The sequence below is a fragment of the Trachurus trachurus genome, assembly GCF_905171665.1.
Source record: "Trachurus trachurus genome assembly, chromosome: 9".
NCBI lineage: Eukaryota > Metazoa > Chordata > Actinopteri > Carangiformes > Carangidae > Trachurus > Trachurus trachurus.
In genome coordinates this window covers 210,208-234,342 of record NC_139895.1, presented here as the reverse complement: position 1 = coordinate 234,342, position 24,135 = coordinate 210,208, and the positions used below count along the sequence as shown (strand labels likewise).

General features: G+C 49.4%; 1 protein-coding gene across 2 annotated transcripts; it reads left to right on the top strand.

Moving 5' to 3' along the window:
• The first annotated feature begins 8,226 nt into the window (after positions 1-8,226).
• LOC310991103 (transcription termination factor 1-like) lies at positions 8,227-24,064 on the top strand. Of its 2 annotated transcripts, XM_083978679.1 has the most exons (12): positions 8,227-8,271; positions 10,922-11,141; positions 11,217-11,824; positions 14,255-14,379; positions 14,496-14,681; positions 15,114-15,192; positions 16,314-16,438; positions 17,553-17,745; positions 19,284-19,376; positions 20,113-20,178; positions 22,180-22,265; positions 23,742-24,064. In XM_083978679.1, the coding sequence occupies exons 2-12, from the start codon at positions 10,986-10,988 to the stop codon at positions 23,951-23,953; spliced, it is 1,929 nt and encodes a 642-aa protein (XP_083834805.1). In that variant the 5' UTR covers positions 8,227-8,271; positions 10,922-10,985; the 3' UTR covers positions 23,954-24,064. The 2 variants fall into 2 exon arrangements, with proteins under 2 accessions (XP_083834805.1, XP_083834804.1); XM_083978678.1 differs by having other exon boundaries at positions 10,922-11,824.
• Positions 24,065-24,135: the final 71 nt, after the last annotated feature.

Sequence of the window (24,135 nt, the reverse complement as noted above, 5' to 3'; positions counted from 1 at the left end):
AATGACGTCACGCCATTCAAAAGTTATTAGCACGAACCGGTTTTTGACTACGGAAAGTAAAATGTTAGGTGCGGTAGTTTTTTTGTGATCAAAAGTTGTATTGTGTGTTTCATGCAATAATAATATGACCTAACAACAGATGAATTCGTACATAAACAGGTCCTAAACTGTAGAAAATCCCCACCTCCTTCCACATCCCTCCTTCCACCTCAACTCCTTCTATCCCTCCTCCTTCCCCTTACATCACCGGAGGGCGGAGCTCGGAGGCTGATTTAAGCAGGTAGCTCACCTGTGGCAAGCTTTTTCTGCTCTGGGGAACAAAGGAGCTGCTGCCTTGTCCTCCTCCTCCCCAACTCCCTGATTGTTGCGCTGCGTGATTGATACTTAACCAGCCAAACAATAAACTAGATGAATTGGACCTTCTGCGTTTGTGCCATTGTTTCACACCACCACTCACTGCGTTGATCACCCATAATCCGGAACCAGCCTCACCCCACACCCAGTCATATTTTACATGGTCCTTCGAGCCGGAGCGAGATCGATTCAGTGGATGAAGAAGCACAAACAAGGAAGCGAGCGGTACGTCCCCATAGACCACCTGCATATCTGCAAGACTATCAGACACAATTCTCCAGCTTGCCCGCAGTCAATCCTCCGCCCATGACGTCTCATCCTACCCTTCAGCCTCCTAAGCCCCCTGATGTAGCTAGAAGGCCCTGGGCAGCATCAGCCGAGGGTTTAGCTACTGGTGGTGCCCCTTTCCTTCCCTCCAAGCTCCCTAAGAGGGCAGAGGGTGAAACTGCTACGGAGATGCAGGTTATGAGGGGAGAGATTGAGCAGCTTAAAGGTCTCATTCTACAGGTGGGTCGGAGTGTGGAAGCTTTGGGGGACAGGTTGGAGACACAGCTATGTTCTGGCGTATCTACTTCTTCTCATTCATTACCTGCATTGGAGGATAATGATGGCACTGATCAATCCCCAAGACTTCGCGCCCCCCAGAAACCTCCTCCTATAGTGGAAGAACGGCGTGAGAAGTTATGTGAGCATAACATTCCCATCATCCATCGTGTCTCTCACCCTCCTTCACCACCAGCACCTGGTCATCTTAGCTCCCTTCCACCACCTCCTAGTTCTTTAATGACTTCATATTATGCGCCCCAGCCTACTGTCAGAGCAGAAAGGCAGTGCTCGTTACCCCTTCCTAGGGCTCAAGACTTCAGACCAGCTCCTGCCTTCCAACCTCCAAGTCCCCTTCCTGCTGGGCCGCAGCCCCCTAGTTCCCTTCCTGCTGGACTGCAGCCCCCTAGTTCCCTTCCTGCTGGACTGCAGCCCCCTAGTTCGCTTCCTGCTGGGCCACAGCCTCCTAGTTCGCTTCCTGCTGGGCCGCAGCCTCCAAGTTCCCCTCCGGCTGTGCCGCAGCTTCCAAGTTGCCCTCCTGCTGGGCCGCAGCCCCCTAGTTCCCTTCCTGCGGGGCCGCAGCCCCCTAGTTCCCTTCCTGCTGGGCCTCAGCCCCCTAGTTCCCTTCCTGCTGGGCCTCAGCCTCCAAGTTTGCTTCCTGCTGGGCCTCAGCCTCCTAGTTCCCTACCGGCTGGGCCGCAGCCTCCAAGTTCCCTTCCGGCTGGGTCGCAGCCTCCAAGTTCCCTTCCAGCTGGGCCGCAGCCTCCTAGTTCCCTACCGGCTGGGCCGCAGCCCCCAAGTTCCCTTCCTGCTGGGCCACAGCCCCCAAGTTCCCTTCCTGCTGGGCCACAGCCCCCAAGTTCCCTTCCTGCTGGGCCTCAGCCTCCTAGCTCCCTTCCTGCCGGGCCGCAGCCCCATAGTTCCCTTCCGGCTGGGCCACAGCCTCCAAGTTCCCGTCCTGCTGGGCCGCAGCCTCCAAGTTTGCTTCCTGCTGGGCCGCAGCCTCCAAGTTCCCTTCCTGCTGGGCCTCAGCCCCTTAGTTCCCTTCCTGCTGGGCCGCAGCCCCCAAGTTCGCTTCCTGCTGGGCCTCAGCCCCCTAGTTCCCTTCCTGCTGGGCCTCAGCCCCCTAGTTCCCTTCCTGCCGGGCCTCAGCCCCCTAGTTCCCTTCCTGCTGGGCCGCAGCCCCCTAGTTCCCTTCCGGCTGGGCCGCAGCCCCCAAGTTCCCTTCCGGCTGGGCCGCAGCCCCCTAGTTCCCTTCCTGCCGGGCCTCAGCCCCCTAGTTCCCTTCCTGCCGGGCCTCAGCCCCCTAGTTCCCTTCCTGCTGGGCCACAGCCCCCAAGTTCCTTTCCGGCTGGGCCACAGCCTCCAAGTTCCCGTCCTGCTGGGCCGCAGCCTCCAAGTTCGCTTCCTGCTGGGCCGCAGCCTCCAAGTTTGCTTCCTGCTGGGCCGCAGCCTCCAAGTTCCCTTCCTGCTGGGCCGCAGCCCCCAAGTTCGCTTCCTGCTGGGCCTCAGCCCCCTAGTTCCCTTCCTGCTGGGCCGCAGCCCCCTAGTTCCCTTCCGGCTGGGCCGCAGCCCCCAAGTTCCCTTCCGGCTGGGCCGCAGCCCCCTAGTTCCCTTCCTGCCGGGCCTCAGCCCCCAAGTTCCCTTCCGGCTGGGCCGCACCCCCCTAGTTCCCTTCCGGCTGGGCAGCAGCCTCCAAGTTCCCTCCCTGCTGGGCCAAAGCCCCCAAGTTCGCTTCCTGCTGGGCCACAGACCCCAAGTTCCCTTCCTGCTGGGCCGCAGCCCCCTAGTTCCCTTCCTGCTGGGCCGCAGCCCCCTAGTTTGCTTCCTGCTGGGCCTCAGCCTCCAAGTTCCCTTCCTGCTGGGCCTCAGCCTCCAAGTTCGCTTCCTGCTGGGCCGCAGCCTCCTAGTTCCCTTCCTGCTGGGCCTCAGCCCCCTAGTTCCCTTCCTGCTGGGCCGCAGCCCCCTAGTTCCCTTCCGGCTGGGCCGCAGCCCCCAAGTTCCCTTCCGGCTGGGCCGCAGCCCCCTAGTTCCCTTCCTGCCGGGCCTCAGCCCCCTAGTTCCCTTCCTGCCGGGCCTCAGCCCCCTAGTTCCCTTCCTGCTGGGCCACAGCCCCCAAGTTCCCTTCCGGCTGGGCCACAGCCTCCAAGTTCGCTTCCTGCTGGGCCGCAGCCTCCAAGTTCGCTTCCTGCTGGGCCTCAGCCCCTTAGTTCCCTTCCTGCTGGGCCGCAGCCCCCAAGTTCGCTTCCTGCTGGGCCTCAGCCCCCTAGTTCCCTTCCGGCTGGGCCACAGCCTCCAAGTTCGCTTCCTGCTGGGCCGCAGCCTCCAAGTTCGCTTCCTGCTGGGCCGCAGCCTCCAAGTTCCCTTCCTGCTGGGCCGCAGCCTCCAAGTTCGCTTCCTGCTGGGCCTCAGCCCCCTAGTTCCCTTCCTGCTGGGCCGCAGCCCCCTAGTTCCCTTCCGGCTGGGCCGCAGCCCCCAAGTTCCCTTCCGGCTGGGCCGCAGCCCCCTAGTTCCCTTCCTGCCGGGCCTCAGCCCCCAAGTTCCCTTCCGGCTGGGCCGCACCCCCCTAGTTCCCTTCCGGCTGGGCAGCAGCCTCCAAGTTCCCTCCCTGCTGGGCCAAAGCCCCCAAGTTCGCTTCCTGCTGGGCCACAGACCCCTAGTTCCCTTCCTGCTGGGCCGCAGCCCCCTAGTTTGCTTCCTGCTGGGCCTCAGCCTCCAAGTTCGCTTCCTGCTGGGCCGCAGCCTCCTAGTTCCCTTCCTGCTGGGCCTCAGCCCCCTAGTTCCCTTCCTGCTGGGCCGCAGCCCCCTAGTTCCCTTCCGGCTGGGCCGCAGCCCCCAAGTTCCCTTCCGGCTGGGCCGCAGCCCCCTAGTTCCCTTCCTGCCGGGCCTCAGCCCCCTAGTTCCCTTCCTGCCGGGCCTCAGCCCCCTAGTTCCCTTCCTGCTGGGCCACAGCCCCCAAGTTCCCTTCCGGCTGGGCCACAGCCTCCAAGTTCGCTTCCTGCTGGGCCGCAGCCTCCAAGTTCGCTTCCTGCCGGGCCGCAGCCTCCAAGTTTGCTTCCTGCTGGGCCGCAGCCTCCAAGTTCCCTTCCTGCTGGGCCACAGCCCCCAAGTTCCCTTCCTGCTGGGCCGCAGCCTCCAAGTTTGCTTCCTGCTGGGCCGCAGCCTCCAAGTTCCCTTCCTGCTGGGCCTCAGCCCCTTAGTTCCCTTCCTGCTGGGCCGCAGCCCCCAAGTTCGCTTCCTGCTGGGCCTCAGCCCCCTAGTTCCCTTCCTGCTGGGCCGCAGCCCCCTAGTTCCCTTCCGGCTGGGCCGCAGCCCCCAAGTTCCCTTCCGGCTGGGCCGCAGCCCCCTAGTTCCCTTCCTGCTGGGCCGCAGCCCCCTAGTTCCCTTCCTGCTGGGCCGCAGCCCCCAAGTTCCCTTCCTGCTGGGCCGCAGCCTCCGAGTTCCCTTCCTGCTGAGCCGCAGCCTCCAAGTTTGCTTCCTGCTGGGCCGCAGCCCCCAAGTTCCCTTCCTGCTGGGCCGCAGCCTCCGAGTTCCCTTCCTGCTGGGCCGCAGCCTCCAAGTTCCCTTCCTGCTGGGCCGCAGCCCCCAAGTTCCCTTCCTGCTGGGCCGCAGCCTTTAAGTTTCCCTCTGGCTGGGCAGCAGCCTCCATGGCCTCCGGCGCCCCCTCCTGAACTGCAGCATCCTTCGGCACCCTCTCCTGAGCTGCAGCTTCCTTCGGCGCCCCCTCCTAAGCTGCAGATTCCCCTGGCATCCTCTCCTGAGCTGCAGCGTACCACGGCGCCCTTCTCAGAGCTCCAGCCTCCTCTAGTGCCACCTCGCGGACTACAGTGTCCCCCGGCACCCTCTCCTGAGCTGGAGTGCCCTCCGGCGCCCCCTCCTGAGCTGCAGTGTCCTTCGGCGCCCCCTCCAGAGCTGCAGTGCCCACGGGCGCCCTTCTCAGAGCTGCAGCGTCCTCCAGCGGCCCCTCTAGCGCTGCAGTTTTCCCTGGCATCCTCTTCAGAGCTGCGACGTCCTCCGGCAGCCCCTCCAGAACTGCAGCGTCCTCCGACGCCATCTTCAGAGTTGCATTGTCCTCCAGTGTCAGGGGACCCGGCTGACGCCACTCTTGATCCCTGTGTCCAGCCGGCCGAGCCCCCGGCCCTTGACTCCGGCATCCAGTGGCCGGTCTGCTCGGCCCGCCTCCCTCCTGGTCTCCAGTCCCGTGGTCGGCGGCGTCCTCCAGCGCTGCCTCCGGAGACGGATCGCAAGCGGTGTTGCCCTTTTGCCCAGTTTCCGGGCCGACCCCCCGACCCTGCTTGGGCTCACAGCCTTTCCCCGGAGTCCCTACGGCCCCCGGGTTGCCTTCCCGAGTCTCACGCCCCTCACACCGGAGGAACCTGGGAAAGGGAGGTAAGAGCGATGAAATCGGCCCAACGTGTGACCTTGGGTGGCCAATTCGTAACTGGGGGAGTGTTGATCACCGTGCTCATAGAGGCGGAGAAGATCTTGACCTCCAAGCCCCTTGGTTATCTGCCCTCCGATACGTCCGACCCTGAGCCCGTCACCCCCAATCTCCTCCTCATGGGGCGGCCTGAGACAGCCTCTCCTCAGGTTATGTATGCCCGTCCTGACCTTCCGATAACAAGACCTATGTACGTCCAGTCAGCCGACTGGTGGCCCTCCTGGAATGCGAAGATGATCCAGACCCCCCTTCCACATGAGGATTTTCCCCACAGTCAAATATGATCCACATATTTGAGGGGCGGCTGTAGAAAATCCCCACCTCCTTCCACATCCCTCCTTCCACCTCAACTCCTTCTATCCCTCCTCCTTCCCCTTACATCACCGGAGGGCGGAGCTCGGAGGCTGATTTAAGCAGGTAGCTCACCTGTGGCAAGCTTTTTCTGCTCTGGGGAACAAAGGAGCTGCTGCCTTGTCCTCCTCCTCCCCAACTCCCTGATTGTTGCGCTGCGTGATTGATACTTAACCAGCCAAACAATAAACTAGATGAATTGGACCTTCTGCGTTTGTGCCATTGTTTCACACCACCACTCACTGCGTTGATCACCCATAATCCGGAACCAGCCTCACCCCACACCCAGTCATATTTTACATAAACTATGCAATGTCATAGTTGAAGTTTAGAGGCAAAACAGGTTGAAGTGTCAGTAGTCGCTGCAGCTGTTTCAACTGTCCCTCACGCCACCGTGCGTAGTGATTGTGGTCACATTGTGCGATCAATATCTGTATATAAATCACTGAATTAATACCCTATTGTTCTACAATGAACAACAACCGATTTGAATGAACAACATGTATTTTTAATAAACACCAGATATTTTTAATGAACAAAACGTGTTTATGACATGAATCAACAGATATTCAGCAAAGTGAGGGGAAAATGCCGAGGGTAAAATGACAATATGTTCAACTGTGTATCCATAAACATGACTTAGGGCAGGGAAATAAGTAAATGAAATGAAAATGCAGTCGTCCAACAACTCGTACAAAAGAAGAAAGGCGAGTTTAATCGAAATGAGGATCTTGACAATTACGCACGGGACAAAAATATTTATTTTACCTATTTATATTGTGAGAAATGATGTGACATTTTGGCAATAACTAGTGCACTAGTATGTTGTCCGATATGCTGCATAAAAACGAGAGTAATGACAGTAGTTTCTGTTTAAAACGCTGTTTCAACCGTCCCAACGACCCGCATAGGTGGGGCGTTTGAGACAAATGTCAACTTACGTTCAAAGTTATAAAACAGCGCGATCATCCAACATATGTGTTAAATTACACTTGTAACTAAGAGAATACACATGTGAGTTGTTGATCACATGATAAAAATGTTTGTGTACATAACGTCATCTTTGAAAAAGACGTTTAAATGAAAAGTGTATCAATCGACCCGGCTCTCCCCTATGTGATAATTCATTGATCCACCGATTGATTATTAAAAAGGCTTGGTTGGAAACAAACGCATCCGACCGGGAGGAGGCAGGAAAACAGCGGGGAACTGAGCCACATGTCAGCTACGGGTGCGAATGTAAACACAACATGACAGAAAGTCATTGTCGAGCCCGTCAAAAAAATTAAAAATATTAATTCAGACTAAAAAAAATGTTTTTATGGAAAAGCAATACTTTCATTCTGTACCCCTCAAAACGCCCCATGGATGTATTATTATTTTTTTAAATATAGCTTTTAATAAATATTCTACATATTCAACCTTTAATTAACTGCCAACACTGTACCTGGGCTATCTATCACAAAACTGACTTAAAGGAGAATGCCAGCCATTTTTGACCCCTAAATCGTTTTCCTGATGGTCACCCAGTGTTGGGGGGAGCAAAAAACGCGACTACAATTGATGCAGGCAAACTGGAGTTACCATGGCTACCTGGCGCTAGGGATAACGTTAGCAACAATGCTAACCCATGGGGGCAATTCTTTCAACTACAACAAACACTCAAAAAACAATCAAATCTCTATGGCAAATGACTGGAATCCTTAAAAGACACCACTGAACTCATATTCAGTGTGTACAATAGGTTATAAACAGTATAAACTTTGTGTTTTTGCATGTAGTCACTCACCTCAGATAGCCGAACTGTGGAACATCCTGGAAAGACGTTACAATCCGATCGCAGAGCGCCTAGCTCTCCCCGCCACAGAAACAAACACTTTTTTTCTTGTTGTGATGATTCTCTAATGTCCAAAATATCTCCAACTGTTTATATTTGTAAAGAAGACGACTGATTCTCGGAGAAAACGGACCAGATTTTTTTTCCCTCCGACTTTTCCCGAGTGTTTGGATGAAGCTCCGACATGAGGTGGCGTGGCGTTCAATTTCACGTTTTCAAGCATAGATACTGACGAGATGGCGCCTTCTGCTAACACGTCAACACGGCGGCCATCTTGGTGAGGGGTTTCTGACCATAGACATATAAACATCTGACCAGCAGTCAGACCAGTCAGACCCTGTAGAATAAATGTCAGTGTATTTATGCATGTGGGTGTGTGTCTGAGTATGTTTAATACATAAAAACAAAAATTATAAAAAAAATTCAATTTTTGTTGTTGTTGTTGTTGTTGTTGTATCATAAATGTATGTCTGACATTTATAATAGCCTAAACCAAACATCTTGAAAATGGGTTGAATATCCAGTGAGTTGTGGTGATGTTAATGGCTGATAGACCTCTGATGCAGGAAAGCTGCTCGTTGTAAACGGGACCAGGAACCTCTGACAGAGTGAGACCTCCTCTCCTCCTCCTCCTCTCTCTGCTCTTTGAGCCGCACTGCGCATGCGCCGCTACCAACCAGGAAGTAAACAAGCAGCGTGTCGTCCGGTGGCCGCGTGCAGCAGCGAGACCAACACGGACACGGAGGTGAGTTCACAGTCCAGAACCAGGTCAGAACCGGGTTAGAACCGGACCAGGACCTCAGAGTCCAGAGTCCTGGTCCTGGTCCGGTTCTGACCCGGTGTGGGCTCGAGGTCTGACTGGCGGGAACACCGATCAGCTGTGTGTGTGTGTGTGTGTGTGTGTGTGTGTGTGTGTGTGTGTGTGTGTGTGTGTGTGTGTGTGTGTGTGTGTGTGTGTGTGTGTGTGTGTGTGTGTGTGTGTACCATCGTGCTGTATAAACATGTAGTCCAGTCGTTTTAACCCTACAAAGGGCTCAAACTCAACTGGTTTTGTTTCCTCAACTAAAAAAGCCCAGAAGAATCCCATCAGGGGAAAGTTTAGAAAAAGACCCAAATACAGCCCATAATACGCCTACTATTCATTATTGTTCTCACGTGAATAGGGTAACAGATATCTCCATGAAAATGACTGAGTTGATTACTGACATTAAGACAAACACACTCTTTCCCCTGACGGGATTCTTCAGGGCTTTTCTCTCACTCAGGACATGTTGACTGTTGAGGAAACAAAACCAGTTGAGTTTGATTCTGTTGCAGTTTGTTCAACCTTTGTTCATAAAACGACCGGACTAATTCTACTGTGAAGCCGAGCGTGTTCAGCTCATTGTTCTCTAATAACAACTAGGCCTAATACTCCTGATGTTGTTGTTGTTAATGAGAATCACAGAGAGGAGTTCATTCATTCATTCATTCTGCATAGATAGATACAGATACACGTGTGTATCTATGATTCATCCTGGAGGTTATGTTCTCTAATGTAACAGCTAACACCCTGTTGTTGTTGTTGTTGTTGTTGTTAATGAGAATCACAGAGAGGAGTTCATTCATTCATTCTGCAGAGATAGATACTGTATTGTATATCTGTGATTCATAGTGGAGGTGTTCTGGACCTCTGACTACAGCCCAGAGGAGGTCTTCTAGCAGCTGCAGCAGACCATCTCTCAGCTGTAGCTACAGATGGAAACCTCTAGTTGGTTGTGAGGGGCCTTCAGATTTTTCCAGCCGGGTTTAGTAGAGTTGTATCTCCAATTAGACGGACCAGGTCAGGTCCAGGTTTTAATGTTCAGGTCCGTTTATAACTGTAGTAGCAGCAGAGAGATGGGGCAGCTCCTGTATGGGGAGTAGGGGTGGGAGAAAAAATCGATTCACATAGATATCGCGATATCTTTTTTGACGATTTTTAAATCGATTTTATTTTTCAAAAATCGATTTTTTTTTTTGAAAAAAAAAATTTTTTTTGAATTTTTTTTTTTTTTTTTTGAATTTTTTTTAAATATTGTGCAGTGTGTATTTGTTAGCCTCTTTTACATACAGAGAGTACAGGCTTTGAAAATGGTTTAAGTTCACTTTATAATGGAGTATGTTAATTTATAGGCTCCTACAGTGTTTGTGTGCAAATAAATGTTAAAAATGCGACTAAAAATCGAGAGAATCGGCAATATCGTAGAATCGCAATTTAAATCGAATCGCCAACCAAAAAATCGTAGAAGAATCGAATCGGGAGAAAAGCATATCGTCCCAGCCCTAATGGGGAGCGTGGCTCTGACTTAGCTCCTGTCCAGCTGAACAGCGGAGTGATACTGTCTGTAAAAAGTCCCAGTGCTGTTAATACTGTATATCAGCACTATGGAACGTCTCTTGTCCAATCAAATTGCTCGGTTGGGACCGGTCGGAACTAACTGTTGTATAAGCCTACACTACACTGATACATATGTACGTGTGTTCAGCTTCCCAGGTGCTACCAGGTGCTTAATGTATTTAGTGGATGTGTATTGTATGTGTATGTATAGGAAAGGAGCAGCCAATCAGAAGCTTCGGTCATTTCAGCCTATCAGATTTCTAGTCTCTTGTAGCTGCAGCAGCATCAGACTCAACACCAACCAGCTGCTGCTGCTAGATAGATAGATAGATATAATACTAGATACATGTTGTAATGTAACTATAGATACGTGTTGTAACGTAACTATGTAATGTAACTATAGTTATGTGTTGTAACCATAGCCTGTAGTCAGAACGGCCGTAGCACCGTGACGTCACCCATTGGTTTGGGGGAGTCTGTTTTGTGTCTCTACTACGGGGGTTTGAACCGCGCCATGTTGGATTCTACTTGCCATATTTGGAGCGGTGCGGCCGTTGGCCGGCCGAGAGCCCGCCCACTGGCCTCGTAGCAGCGGTCTCCGGACCTGTCACTCAACCGTTCTGCGCCCTAATTGGCCAGAACTTTAACCCTAATAACAGTAAAACGGTAGAGTTTAAAAAAAATCCACCCCCCTCAGAGTGTGTGCGGGGGTAGAAACTATCGGTTGAGACCAAAAAAATAAAATGTACCAGGCTGTAAATATGTTTTTTTAAGCTGTAAAATCGGCTATTTTAACATGGGGCTCAATTGGAGTTGCTGCCTTCTGGAGCCAGCCCCCAGCGACAGCCGAGGGGATTGCAGCTTTTTGAACGCGGAAGTGAGCTTCACTTCTCAGACCGACAACTGCCCCCTTGGTTGTAACGTGACTGACTCAGCGTTTAGGATCAAACTGTGAAGAAACGTTTCTGTTTCTGGGCCAAAGGGACGAAAGAATTTAAATATATAAATAAAGTTTCTTCTGTTTCTTCTGTTGCAGCTTCAAACAGCCACTCTGGTCTTCTCTTCCTCCTCCTCCTCATCCTCCTCTTCCTGCTGTTACCATGACGACTCCCCCCTCCTCCTCCTCCTCCCCCTCCCCCCAGAAGAAGAAGAGGAGGTCAGAGGTCATGTTACCTCCTCCTCTTCTTCTGGACCTCACCACACCTGGGAGAGAGAAGAAGAAGAAGAAGAAGAGAAAAGAGGAGGAAGAGGAAGAAGTGATGTTAACTCCTCTTCCTCCTGATGAAGAGGGAGATGGACAGAGGAAAAAAGCAAAGAAGAGAAAAGAAGAGGAAGAGGTGGTGATGTTAACTCCTCTTCCTCCTGATGAAGAGGAGGAGAACGGAGAGAAGAAGAGAAAGAAGAAAAAGAAGAAGAGGAAAGAGGAGGAAGAGGAGAAAGAGGAGGAGGTTGTTCTCCTTTCTAATGATGATGAAGAACAAAACAGAGAGGGGGAGGAGAAGAGAAAGAAGAAGAAGAAGAGGAAAGAGGAAGAGGAGGTCGTTCTTCTTCCTGATGAAGAGGAGGAAGAACACAGAGAGGGGGAGGAGAAGAGAAAGAAGAAAAAGAAGAAGAGGAAAGAGGAAGAGGAGGTCGTTCTTCCTCCTGAGGAAGAGGAGGAGAACGGAAGAGGAGAGAAAAAGAGAAAGAAGAAAAAGAAAGAGGAGGAGGCTTCTGCTGTTGCCGCGGTAACGGAGGAGGAGGCCGTTACTCCCGAAGGAGGAGAGAAAAAGAGAAAAAAGAAGAAGAGAGAGGAGGAGGAGGTCACCGTTGCCGCGGTAACATCAACATCAAACTCTTTGGTTCCCATAGAAACGAATGGGACCGTGATAAAGGAGGAGAAGAAAAAGAAGAAAGAGAAAGCGACAGAGATGAAGAGAGAAGGAGGAGAAGAAGAAGAGTGAGTAGTGAAGTACTTAGTTACTGTGATGAAGTACTCAGTTACTGTGATGAAGTACTTAGTTACTAACGACACACCAACATCTCGGTTCAGTTCAGTAAAAGAACCAAATGCAAAACAAACATTTACTTGTTGTTTATCAGGAATTTTTCTAAACCAAATTTACATTTTAGTCAAATTATTTCGGGCTGCTGCCAAATAGTCGACAAAGCTGGTCGACCAAACAATCATCAGCCGACCAAGACGACATTGGTCGATTGGTCGCAGGAAAAAATAAATAATTTGGCGCGTGTTTTGTCAAAATTAAGTCAAAATCAATGACTGAACTGTGTATGAAAGGCTATAGGGCTTTTAATTTGAAGGGCCAGATACAGGAAGTCGTGACACGAGTCACTCGCTGTCATTTTTTTTTTTTTTTTTTTTTCTGTTTTTGTGGTTACACGGCACGGCAGGTCCCTCCTTTTTTTTTTTCAAAAGCGACTTTTCCAATGTTGTTACAGACGAACTGGTTTGGAGACTCCGGCGTGAAAGCAGGTGTCACTGCTGTTCTCGGGTTATTAGCGATTAGCGGGTGCTATGACGCAGCTACATCATGGACGGGGGTCCGACGGCGCCGCGGGGGGGTCGCTTAGTTGACTAATCGCTATAAATGACGACCACTGGGCGATCAAGAAAATCTTTGGTCGGGGGCAGCCCTAAAATTATTAAAATGTTACTCACCTACTAATGTTATGTTAGATCGTCCCTGATACAAACACTTATTCAGCTAAACTATTATACAAAATATGAAAAAATAGAATCCTGTTGTACTGTGCTGCCTAATAAGGTCAATAAATTATTCTCAAATTAACAAAACATGTAAAATATGATAAAAAACTTCTCACACAACTTTTTTTAAATTTTTTTAACGTGTGAAGTTCAGCACGAACAGTTCAGGCCAGAGAGAGAGATTTCTCACTAGCAGCAGGATTAGCGGGTAGCATTAGCATTAGCGGTAGCATTAGTACGAAGGAGTATTAGGGCCAGCCCCCCCCCCCCCCCCCCCCCAAAAAAAAAAGAAAATCCGGCACAAGAAAAAAAAAGTCAGGTAAAAAAAAAAAAAAAACGGCACGAGAAAAAAAAAAAGCCAGGCGAGTTAGTTAGCTAGTAGGCTACTAGCGCTAAACGTTAGCTCATATAACGTCTCTATGTAATTTATAAATGATTGTGTGTGTGTGTTTGTTTTTTTTTGTTTTTTGGGGGGGGGGGGCGTGCGTCCTGTGTTTTAATTAATCCTGTAACCCACACCGACACCGTGTGGCCGCGGTACCGGCCGTTGTCATGGAGCCGTCAGTCGCTTGTTGCTTTGTTGTGGTACGTGGTCAAGACTCTGCAGTTTTTTCTTGTGCCAGATTTTAACTTTTTTTTGGCTGGCCCTAATACTCCTTCGTACATTAGCGGCAGCATTAGCGGTAGCATTAGCAGCAGCATTAGCGGTAGTATTAGCAGCAGCATTAGCGGCAGCATTAGCGGTAGTATTAGCAGCAGCATTAGCGGTAGCATTAGCGGCAGCATTAGCGGTAGTATTAGCAGCAGCATTAGCGGTAGTATTAGCGGTAGTATTAGCAGCAGCATGAGCGGTAGTATTAGCAGCAGCATTAGCGGCAGCATTAGCGGTAGTATTAGCAGCAGCATTAGCGGTAGTATTAGCAGCAGCATTAGCGGTAGCATTAGCGGTAGTATTAGCGGCAGTATTAGCGGTAGTATTAGCAGCAGCATTAGCGGTAGTATTAGCGGCAGCATCAGCGGCAGCATTAGCGGTAGTATTAGCAGCAGCATTAGCGGTAGCATTAGCGGTAGTATTAGCGGCAGTATTAGCGGTAGTATTAGCAGCAGCATTAGCGGTAGTATTAGCGGCAGCATCAGCGGCAGCATTAGCGGTAGTATTAGCAGCAGCATTAGCAGCAGCATTAGCGGTAGTATTAGCGGTAGCATTAGCGGTAGTGGTAGTATTAGCAGCAGCATTAGCAGCAGCATTAGCGGCAGCATTCGCAGCAGCATCAGCAGCAGCATTAGCGGCAGCATTAGCGGTAGTATTAGCAGCAGCATTAGCGGCAGCATTAGCAGCAGCATTAGTGGTAGTATTAGCAGCAGCATTAGCGGCAGCATTAGTGGTAGTATTAGCAGCAGCATTAGCAGCAGCATTAGTGGTAGTATTAGCAGCAGCATTAGCGGCAGCATTAGCAGCAGCATTAGTGGTAGTATTAGCAGCAGCATTAGCGGTAGCCATGACGTTACGGCTGCACGTGTAGCTGCAGGCGACTGTAAACACACAACTCACCGGTTCAATACAAATACATGTATCGTTACACTCCTAGTATTTATCATGAGTACTGTTGTTACTATGATAAAGTACTTAGTTACTATAGTAACTGTGTAATGTGTACTCAGACTGGACTGGCTGTCGGTGGCCGAGCTGCAGGAGTTTGTTCCAGACGTGAAGAAGAAGTCTCAGGACCAGATCAACAAGATGCTGAGATACGACCTGCAGCGCTTCAAGTACTTCAAACAGCAAGGTACTAGTACTGCAGCGCTTCAAGTACTTCAAACAGCAAGGTACTAGTACTGCAGACCCCTCAGACCAGGTACTAGTACCGTGTATAACAGTAGTAATACTATGTGTACTCTGTAGGCGTGTCTCTGCGTCGCGGCCGCTTCTCGCAGCCGGAGAACGAGCGAATCAGGAAGAACGTGTCGGACTTCCTGGTTCTGACGGGCGTGGGCTCGGCCAATCAGCTGCTGTTCCCCGAGCGCTACGGCGACCTCACGGCGGAGATCAGGAAGCTGAGAGTCCAGCACCGCTTCCTGGAGCGCCTCGGTATGTAGCCACCATCGCCATCGCCATGGTTACACACGTCAACAGACTCAATCAATCAATTCAGTTTTCAATTCAATTCAAAAAACTTTATTGTCTGTCACAGGGACAGAAAATTGTCATCAGTTTGGGCTCAGTCAAACATAAACATACAGACACCGACATAAAAACTCACATTAAAAGATCTCACATAAAAACCATAAAAATTCTAAAATTCCTGTGGCTTTTATGTGAGATCTTTTAATGTGAGTTTTAATGTTGGTGTCTGTATGTTTATGTTTAACTGAGCCCATTTTATTTGATGGAGAGGGACAATGTAGATTGATAAACATTTTAAAATAAAATGTAAATGTACCCAGTGCTAGCTACCAGGCTAATTTCCATTGCCAGTCGCTACTAAGACGCTAAAACTCTCTGTCTCTCTCTCTGTCTCAGCGGACGGCGTCCCGCGGCCGTGTCACCACGTCAACGCCAGAGCCAAGAAGATGTTTGATGAGAGGAACCACATGGGGAGGTCAGTGTCTCTGTCGCCGCGGCGCCGGCGGCTTCTAGCCTCTGATGTCACAGCGTCGCCATGCGGCCGCTCCCGGTCCCGAGGCCGTCCTATCCACCGCTTTATTTTCCCATGATCCATTGCGTCACACCACAACGGAAGTCGGTTTCAGTAGCATTCTAGCGGCAAACTGGTAGCGTTAGCCACCGGTTCTAGCGAGCGGCTAACTGGTAGCGTTAGCCACCGGTTCTAGCGAGCGGCTAACTGGTAGCGTTAGCCACCGGTTCTAGCGAGCGGCTAACTGGTAGCGTTAGCCACCGGTTCTAGCGAGCGGCTAACTGGTAGCATTAGCGGCTAACTGGTAGCGTTAGCGGCTAACTGGTAGCGTTAGCCACCGGTTCTAGCGAGCGGCTAACTGGTAGCGTTAGCCACCGGTTCTAGCGAGCGGCTAACTGGTAGCATTAGCGGCTAACTGGTAGCGTTAGCGGCTAACTGGTAGCGTTAGCCACCGGTTCTAGCGAGCGGCTAACTGGTAGCGTTAGCGGCTAACTGGTAGCGTTAGCCACCGGTGTAGGTACCAAATGTGGGGGCTCCGGGCTGCCAAAACCGTTTTGACTAAATCTGATGTTTGTTAAGTCTATAAAACAAATTATTGGACAAACATTACTATTTCTGTGTGCACGTTTTTGTAATTAGTCATGGTTGTCGTAGTTGTTAGCTTTGCTGCTGCTGACAGCTAACAGCAGCAGCAGCTAAGCTAACATCAAGACGCACCACGCCGATCCGTGTTGGTATTAGCCACCTAGCATGCTAGCTATCAGCGCTATGAGCGTGTCTGAACGTAACCGACGTCCGCATGTTAAACGTTTGGAAGTGGCGTCTTGTTTACACTTCCAGCAGCAGCTTCTCCTCCCGATCCGCCGGCGACCACTGTTACCATGGCTACCGCACGGAGCTGCCTCAACGTCTGATAGTTAGCGCGCTAGGTGGCTAATAATAATAATAATGGCACGCAAAGAATCTTGGGAGACGGGATCGCTGCGGTGCGTCCTCCTCGTGGCGCCGCTGTGATGTCATCGACCTTCAGATGGCGCTGAACCTGAACTGAGTGTTAAACCTATGGTGTGGGTGTCTTCTCTCAGGTTCTCGGAGGAGGAAGTCTCTTCTCTGATAAAGCTGCAGAATCTCCACGGTAACGACTGGAGGACGATCGGCGGGAAGATGGGCCGCAGCGTCTACTCCCTGGAGAAACGCTTCACCACGCTCGGTAACTCCCCTCACAGCTAACAGCTAACTGCTACCAGCTAACAGCTAACAGCTCACATGTATTATGGTCTGGCTGCTAAGTATTCTCTTCTCTTCTACCAGTTCACAAACTGAATAACTATCAGATTTGTTTCTTTATTCATAAATGGTAAATGGTCACTTTTCAACATTTCTTTACCTTCACTCATAATGAACATTCTCACCGCACTAGACACAGTAATAATCTCACTTTACATTTACCCTTTACCATCAGTTTAATACTATGTCCTATAGAGGTCCTATGTTGTAGAATGGACTAAGATCCATTTCTTCCTATCCACTTTTTAAAAAGCAGCTAAAAATACATCTCAACTTCTCTTAAATTTCCCGCTCACTCCACATCCCACATCTTTACTCTGTCTTCTTATGATTTCAATTAATTAATTTTTTGTACCTTATTTCTATTGTCTCTATTTGTTACTGAATAACTTTGTTCTTTATCTTTCTATTTTTTCTCATTTTAGTTCATTTTGCTCATATAACGTTGATTATCTATGCACTTTATCTCCTTTTTTTCCGTTACCAGCAGATAGACACCATCCTTTCCACTGTGCGTGCAGTAACCAGGGAGATAGAGCCGTATCGCCGTAATTAGCTTAGTTCAAACACTGGAAGTGTATGGGTAGTGTTAGCCACCTGCTTTAGGTGGAGGCAGGCTAACACTACCTATACACTTCCAGTGTTTGAGCTAAGCTAATTAGTGACTTTAGGTGGAGGCAGGCTAACACTACCTATACACTTCCAGTGTTTGAGCTAAGCTAATTAGCGACTTTAGGTAGGAGGCAGGCTAACACTACCTATACACTTCCAGTGTTTGAGCTAAGCTAATTAGCGACTTTAGGTGGAGGCAGGCTAACACTACATATACACTTCCAGTGTTTGAGCTAAGCTAATTACGGCGTAAGGCTCTATCTCCATGGTTACTGCACGCACAGTGGAAAGGATGGTGTCTATCTGCTGGTCATGGACTCGGGAGTGAGGCAAGACACGAAAAAAAAATTTTTTTTGGCGTATCCTTTTAAAGCAGGACCCGGTTCAGGACTGACCCAGCTGATCTCTGTGTCTCCTCTGTGCAGCTAAAGGTCGAGGGTCGTGGAGTTCAGATGAAGAGTCGCGGCTGCAGCAGGCGCTGAGGATCTACCTGGAGGAGCGGGTCCAGCAGAGTCCTGGTCCTGGTCTGAGCAGAGACCAGCTGTGGAACCACCTGCCCTGGACCGAGATCAGCCAGCAGGTCCAGACCCGGTCCTGGATCCAGTGTCGCCTCAAGTGGTGAGTAGGGTCAGGGTTACCGAGCACCGAGCGCTGCAGCTGTTCAGGAGAATACTGACGTGGTTTCACGGCGGGAGAGGAGACTTCCTCCGGGTTCACACCGGACGCCGAAGCGCCGCGAATAGAGTCCGCTTCCATTCGGCGCCCTCGTTAACTGGTGTTGTAGTTCAGACTAGACGCGGAGCGTCGCGGTCCTCTGCGGTCGGCTCGCGCCGTGGAGCGCCAGTTTCGGCGTCTGCTCTATTTTGTGCGCGAGCCGCGAGCAATCGCGTCAATCTTGGCAGGAAGTCACACATGAAACAACGAGAGAATCCGATCAATTTTCAAAATAAAACACTTTTCAAAATAAAATACAGCGATTGACAAATGCGACCGTATTTATATTTGTCAGACTCTCAACAGAGAGCAAGAGAGATGAAAACACACACACAGGATAGGGAGACACGGTGGGCTGGCTGCAGGAGGGAGGAGGGGAGTGGGGGGGGGGGGGGGGGGGGGGGGGGTCAAAACACACAAACAAACAGGGAAAGAGAGAGAGAGGGAGGCAGAGACGAGTTGTTGTAAAGTGAAGGAGGACGTGAAATTAATCTTGGAAGTGAAGTACAGGGAGTTGTGTGACCCACAGCACATGGTGTTATAATTATATGAGGTTATTTACTTATCCATGATGTAAAAAACACAGCTCTGAATGTGAGTGAACAACAGCTGAGGAGCAGAGGCGCTCGCGACCGCCGCGGAGAAATCAGCGTCTGGTGTGAACTGGAGGGACGCGGCTCGCGCGCGATTTCCGCGGCCGCTCCGCTTCGCGGCGCTTCAGCGTCCGGTGTGAACCCGGCGTTCCTCCTTCAGACGTCTCTCATTCTGTGATGAGGACGCTGCACTGATGAGAAGCTGAATCGTTCTAATATTCTCTGGTCTGCGATTTCATGGTGGGGGATAAGGAAGTCAGGGTTTCCCCCAGGAAACTTGTTAAGTCCGGTGGTAGGGTGGCATTGGTGCCCATCGGCGGCCCATCGTGGCCTATCGGTGGCCCATCGGTGGCCCATCGGTGGCCCATCGGTGGCCCATCGGTACCCATCGGCGGCCCATCGGCGGCCCATCGGTGGCCCATCGGTGGCCCATCGGTGGCCAAGCGTGTTGTTTTTTTGTGACAGGGCCTGACCCTGACTATTGACTGATGGCAGGGCCCTGTAGGTAACAGATTCATTAATGGAGCAGTAGCATTTAGAAGGAGTGATTCCATAAGGCCTTAAGATCCATGTTAAAAGACTGGAAATTTGAAAATATTATGGGTTACCCTATCTGTTATTATAAGACATTTATGTAACATATTTAAACACCAGCTATAGCACCGTTTTATTACAGCACCGAGCTTTTGTAAAAAGAAAAACAAGAAAAAGACGAATACTCGACTCTGACGGACATCGTCGATTAGTGGTTTTGATATTAGAATATTCAAATAGTCGGCTGTTCGGTGAAACCCCTAACAGGTGTTCATGTGTTCATGTGTTCATCTGTGCTCCACTTCTGTGTTTCAGGTTCAACATCCTGAAACGGAAGCTGTTCTCAGGCGGCAGAACCAAAAGCCGAGGAAGTGAAGGACTTCAATTTAAAATCCTCCTCATCAACACGTAAGAACAGCTGAACTAACCCTTTAGAGCGGCCGAACTAACCCTTTAAAGCAGCTGAACTAACCCTTTAGAACAGCTGAACTAACCCTTCAGAGCAGCTGAACTAACCCTTTACAACAGCTGAACTAACCCTTTAGAACAGCTGAACTAACCCTTTAGAACAGCTGAACTAACCCTTTAAAGCAGCTGAACTAACCCTTCAGAGCAGCTGAACTAACCCTTTACAACAGCTGAACTAACCCTTTACAACAGCTGAACTAACCCTTTACAACAGCTGAACTAACCCTTTAAAGCAGCTGAACTAACCCTTTAGAGCTTAGAGTGGTAGAATGAGCATAGACCACGGCCTGGAGTGATATATTGCTTTTATAAAGCGGTTACCAATAACAACAATATGAAAGAGGACATGTAGTTTTCTTCCAGCAGAATAAAAATCTGTTCCCAGCTGTCCAGACGTTAGCTCCAAGTAGCTCTGTCACTGCTCAGTCCCCTCTACCATTGTTAACCCTCTGGAGGTCAAAGTTCACCTTCAACATGTCAATTACACTACTTTACTACATTTTTAACATCGTAAAAACATCAACTGTCTGTTGCTACGGACTGCAACAGTCCGTTGTCATGGATACATGACAACACAACACCTGAACTAACCTGTGTGTGTGTGTGTGTGTGTGTGTGTGTGTGTGTGTGTGTGTGTGTGTGTGTGTGTGTGTGTGTGTGTGTGTGTGTGTTTCAGGTTGTACAACATGTGTGTGGACGACGCTGCAGACATCGACTGGGACAAGGTTTCAGAGAGTGTTGGGTAAGGTCAGAGGTCAGAGGACAAAGGTCAGAGGTCAGAGGTCAGAGGGTTAGCTAACCCAGTTGAAAACTCAGAGTTCCGACTTCGCTCCACGACCAGAAAAACCCAAAACACGTTGGACCGGGACAAAGTTCACATCCAAAGTTTTTCACGTAGCTACAACTAGAGCACTGTAAGAGAGAGTAAGGACACCACCATTGACTCCCATGGTAAGGGTTTAAGGGTTTAAGGGTTTAAGGGTTTAAGGGTTTAAGGGTTTAAGGGTTTTGCGCCCCTAGTGGCAGGATGTGGGTATTGCAAAAGCGCCCAGAAAACCCATTCACTCCAATGTATGTGTGTTGCCCACACTTAGGTGTCTTGGTCATATCAGATTACACTTATAATTTGTTTATTACAAAATGTAGATTGAAACATTCATGTAGAAAACTGTTTTTTTTTACTCTCCTATGTGTTAATGTTTATCTGTAAAGGATCCTCAATGATGCTATTAACGTGGGTGATCTATAAATGTCCTTAAATTATTGAAAACACCACACTGCTCATTCACCAACAATGTAGAGATGTCAGTTCTTTTGTAAAACTCATATTCCTCCACCAGGAGGCGCTGCCATTGGACCGATGCTGTCACTACTCTCTGTTACAGAGCTCTAGCTACGACATGAAAACATTAGAAAGGACACACAACTATTTAAATATAAAGTTTTCATGTGTTTTGGCGTTTAAATGCTTCTTTACGATGTTTTAAGTGGCGGTGGCGTAGTTCTGCACCGGGGCAGATTGTTGTAGATAGATACAGTTTCATCATAGTCACATTCCGATAGACTCGACTTAAAGGACAATTCCAAGCATTCAACTCAGTGGTGTATTTTCATATCATTTTAGGTCTAAAAGAATGAATCTGAAGATTTTCAGTTTAATTGCTCCTGTTTTACGGTAGTTGCATCTGTCCCCGCATCACCACGGCAGCAATGAATGGGAGTGGATGTAAGTTCCGCTGTTTAGGCTGTTTCCATCCCTCAAAGCCACAGACAGCGTCAGATGGAGACTCAAACATGCACCCAGAAGTTTATTTACTTCAACAAGCCGACATGTTTGTAAAACTAGATCTAATTCAAAGTCTCCCGGAGTCTCGCGCGAGCCCGAAGTTGCAGTGCTGGTGTGTTCAGGTGCAGTGGGAGCTACCGCTTGTGTCATAAACACAGGAATATCAACTCTTTACTTGCTTCAAGTGTACATTTTTTTCCACAGACAGCGTCAGATGGAGACTCAAACATGCGACGAGAAGTTTTTTTTACTTGAAGCAAGTCCAGAGTTGATATTCCTGTGTTTATGACACAAACGGTAGCTTTTCCCACTGCACCTGAACACACCGCGCACGGCAACTGGGTCTCGCGCGAGACTCCGGGAGACTTTGAATTAGATCTAGTTTTACAAACATGCCGGCTTGCTTGAAGTAAATAAACTTCTGGGTGCATGTTTGAGTCTCCATCTGACGCTGTCTGTGGAAAAAAAATTGCGGCTTTGAGGGCTGTAAACAGCCTAAACAGCGGAACTTACATCCACTCCCATTCATTGCTGCCGTGGCGATGCGGGGACAGATGCAACTACCGCAAAACAGGAGCGATTAAACTGAAAATCTTCAGATTCCTTCTGTTAGACCTAAAATGATATGAAAATACACCCCAGAGTTGAATTCGCCTGGAATTGTCCTTTAACTCTGTTTGTCCGTTCTGGTCTCCAACTCGATCCATTCACCTTTACAAAGCCCAAAGCTTCTACAAGAGGTTTCTGTGTTGTGGTTTATAAAGTTTTTCAAGTTTATCAAGTTTATAGCCACAGTCTGAGCTCTGACTGGAGGCGGCGTTCAGTTGCACTGTTCAAGTCCCAAGTCAGAAAGATCAGAGTTCTGACTCCTCGTCTGGAACGCAGCATCAGTGTAATACTGTAGTACTACCTGCAGTCCTACCTGCAGTACTAACCCCAGTACTGTGTGTATTCCAGGAGAGTGACTCCTCTGTGTGTCCAGAAGAGTTTCAACAGACTGAAGGTTTCCAGAGTTCCCAACTGGGCCAGACTGTCACACGGAGGTTAGTACTACTACTACTACTACACCTGTATACACCTGTACTACACCTGTACTACATCTGTACTACACCTGTATACACCTGTACACACCTGTACCAAGTATAAACTGGTTCTTAAATCCCCAGTTTGTAACTTATTTGTCTTTTTATTATCAAAAATCTACAGAAGCTCATTGCATTCACTGGATAAAAAGAAAATAGACACCTTCTCTCGTAATTACGAGATCTTTTCTCGTAATTATGAGATAAAGAAAAAGTAAACGTCTATAAATCTATACATGTGTGTGTGAATGGGTGAATGTGATGTACTGTAAAGCGCTCTGGGTATCCTTCAGGTATAGTAAAGCGCTATATAAATACAGACCATTTACCATTTACCATTGAAATCCGCTCTTGCTGTCTCAGAACAAGCAAATGATGACTAATCATTCAGGCTGATAATGTACAGTGGCCTAATATACAAAACAAGAAGGATAACAATCTATACTCCACCCGGGAGTCGATCCTCAGCTCTACCCACTGTTCTACCGTGAGTTATACTTTGTTTTGAGACAGCAAGAGCAGATTTATAGACATTACCACCATTTTTCTTTATCTCATAGATCTCCTAATTCCCAGATAAGGTGTCTAATTTTTTTTTTATCCAGTGAATGCAATGCGCTTCCGTAAAAATCCAACCTGTCTTTCATAAATCCGTATTTGACTGAAGGTGAATCACAGCTGCTACAAATGAAGCTTTCTGGTTCCTTAGAATGAGTTGTTACAAGTCGTTACAAATACATAAGTGGGCGACGCACCGAACCGAGGCGGCCATGTTGCATCGTGACCGTAGGTAACCACGGAAACTACGTGGGTCAGGTAAACAATACCACATCACCATGACAACATGTTGTCAGACCACTTGTTTACATAGAGGCTTGTTTATCCTGTTACATGCAGCGTCTGTTGTCTGTCTGACGTCTGCCCCATTTCACCTGAATGCAACATCAAGAATACGTTCAGATATGCAACCACACCAAATTCCTACGTACTATACCTTTAATTCTATATTTGTAGATAATTATTAGCCTGACCATCCAGACTACATCATTAACATGTCTAGTGTGTCAACGAGCGGTAGACCTTGGCTCAATCCAGGGGGCGGGATGAAGGCTGTCTTTCAAACTGCCTCTGCACCAATAGGGTAGCGCTACGACCAATCAGAGCAAAGAGCAGGGTGACGTTAGCCTGACGAGCCAATTAAAATGTATGTCGTCATGGCGTTAAGCCGCCCAACGACTCTCTAAACAGATAGAGCGCTGTGATTGGTCAACACAAACGGTGTTCGAGACTCAAAAAGTTCCTATGGCTCGTTTCTAGACCCACCTACGGAGCAAAGAGATCTGCTGCTGCTAGGGGGCAGATAGATTTATAGGCTACTAGATGGGGGGGAAATTCCTACGTACTATACCTTTAACACATGAATGACTGTGTCCTCAGAGGTGGTCGACTACCTGCAGCAGAAGGAGGTTCCTGTCCTGAAGGAGCGACTGAAGAAGTTCATGCAGCAGCAGCAGGAAGAGGTGGAGGAACAGCAGCAGCAACACTTCCTCCTCTCAGACATCTTCAGCTCTCAGGACGACGACCACGACTTCATCGAGGTCGACAACAGTCAGCTGACCGCTGGCCAATCAGGAGGCAGCAGGATGTGAGAGCAGCTGACCGCTGGCCAATCAGGAGGCAGCAGGATGTGAGAGCAGAAGCTCCTCTGGGACGATGTAAAAAGAAAAAAGAAACACAAAAACTCACGCCCACCTTCTCTGTTGAGGGGCGGAGCTTAGTTTAGCCCCGCCTACCTTCTCTGTTGAGGGGCGGAGCTTAGTTTAGCCCAAGC

Coding starts and splice junctions, on each gene's coding strand:
- LOC310991103 (XM_083978678.1), top strand. CDS start 10,986: ATGACGACTCCCCCCTCCTCCTCCTCCTCCCCCTCCCCCCAGAAGAAG. Junction 17,746..19,283: donor ATCCAGTGTCGCCTCAAGTG/GTGAGTAGGGTC, acceptor TCTGTGTTTCAG/GTTCAACATCCTGAAACGGA. Junction 20,179..22,179: donor AAGGTTTCAGAGAGTGTTGG/GTAAGGTCAGAG, acceptor TGTGTATTCCAG/GAGAGTGACTCCTCTGTGTG.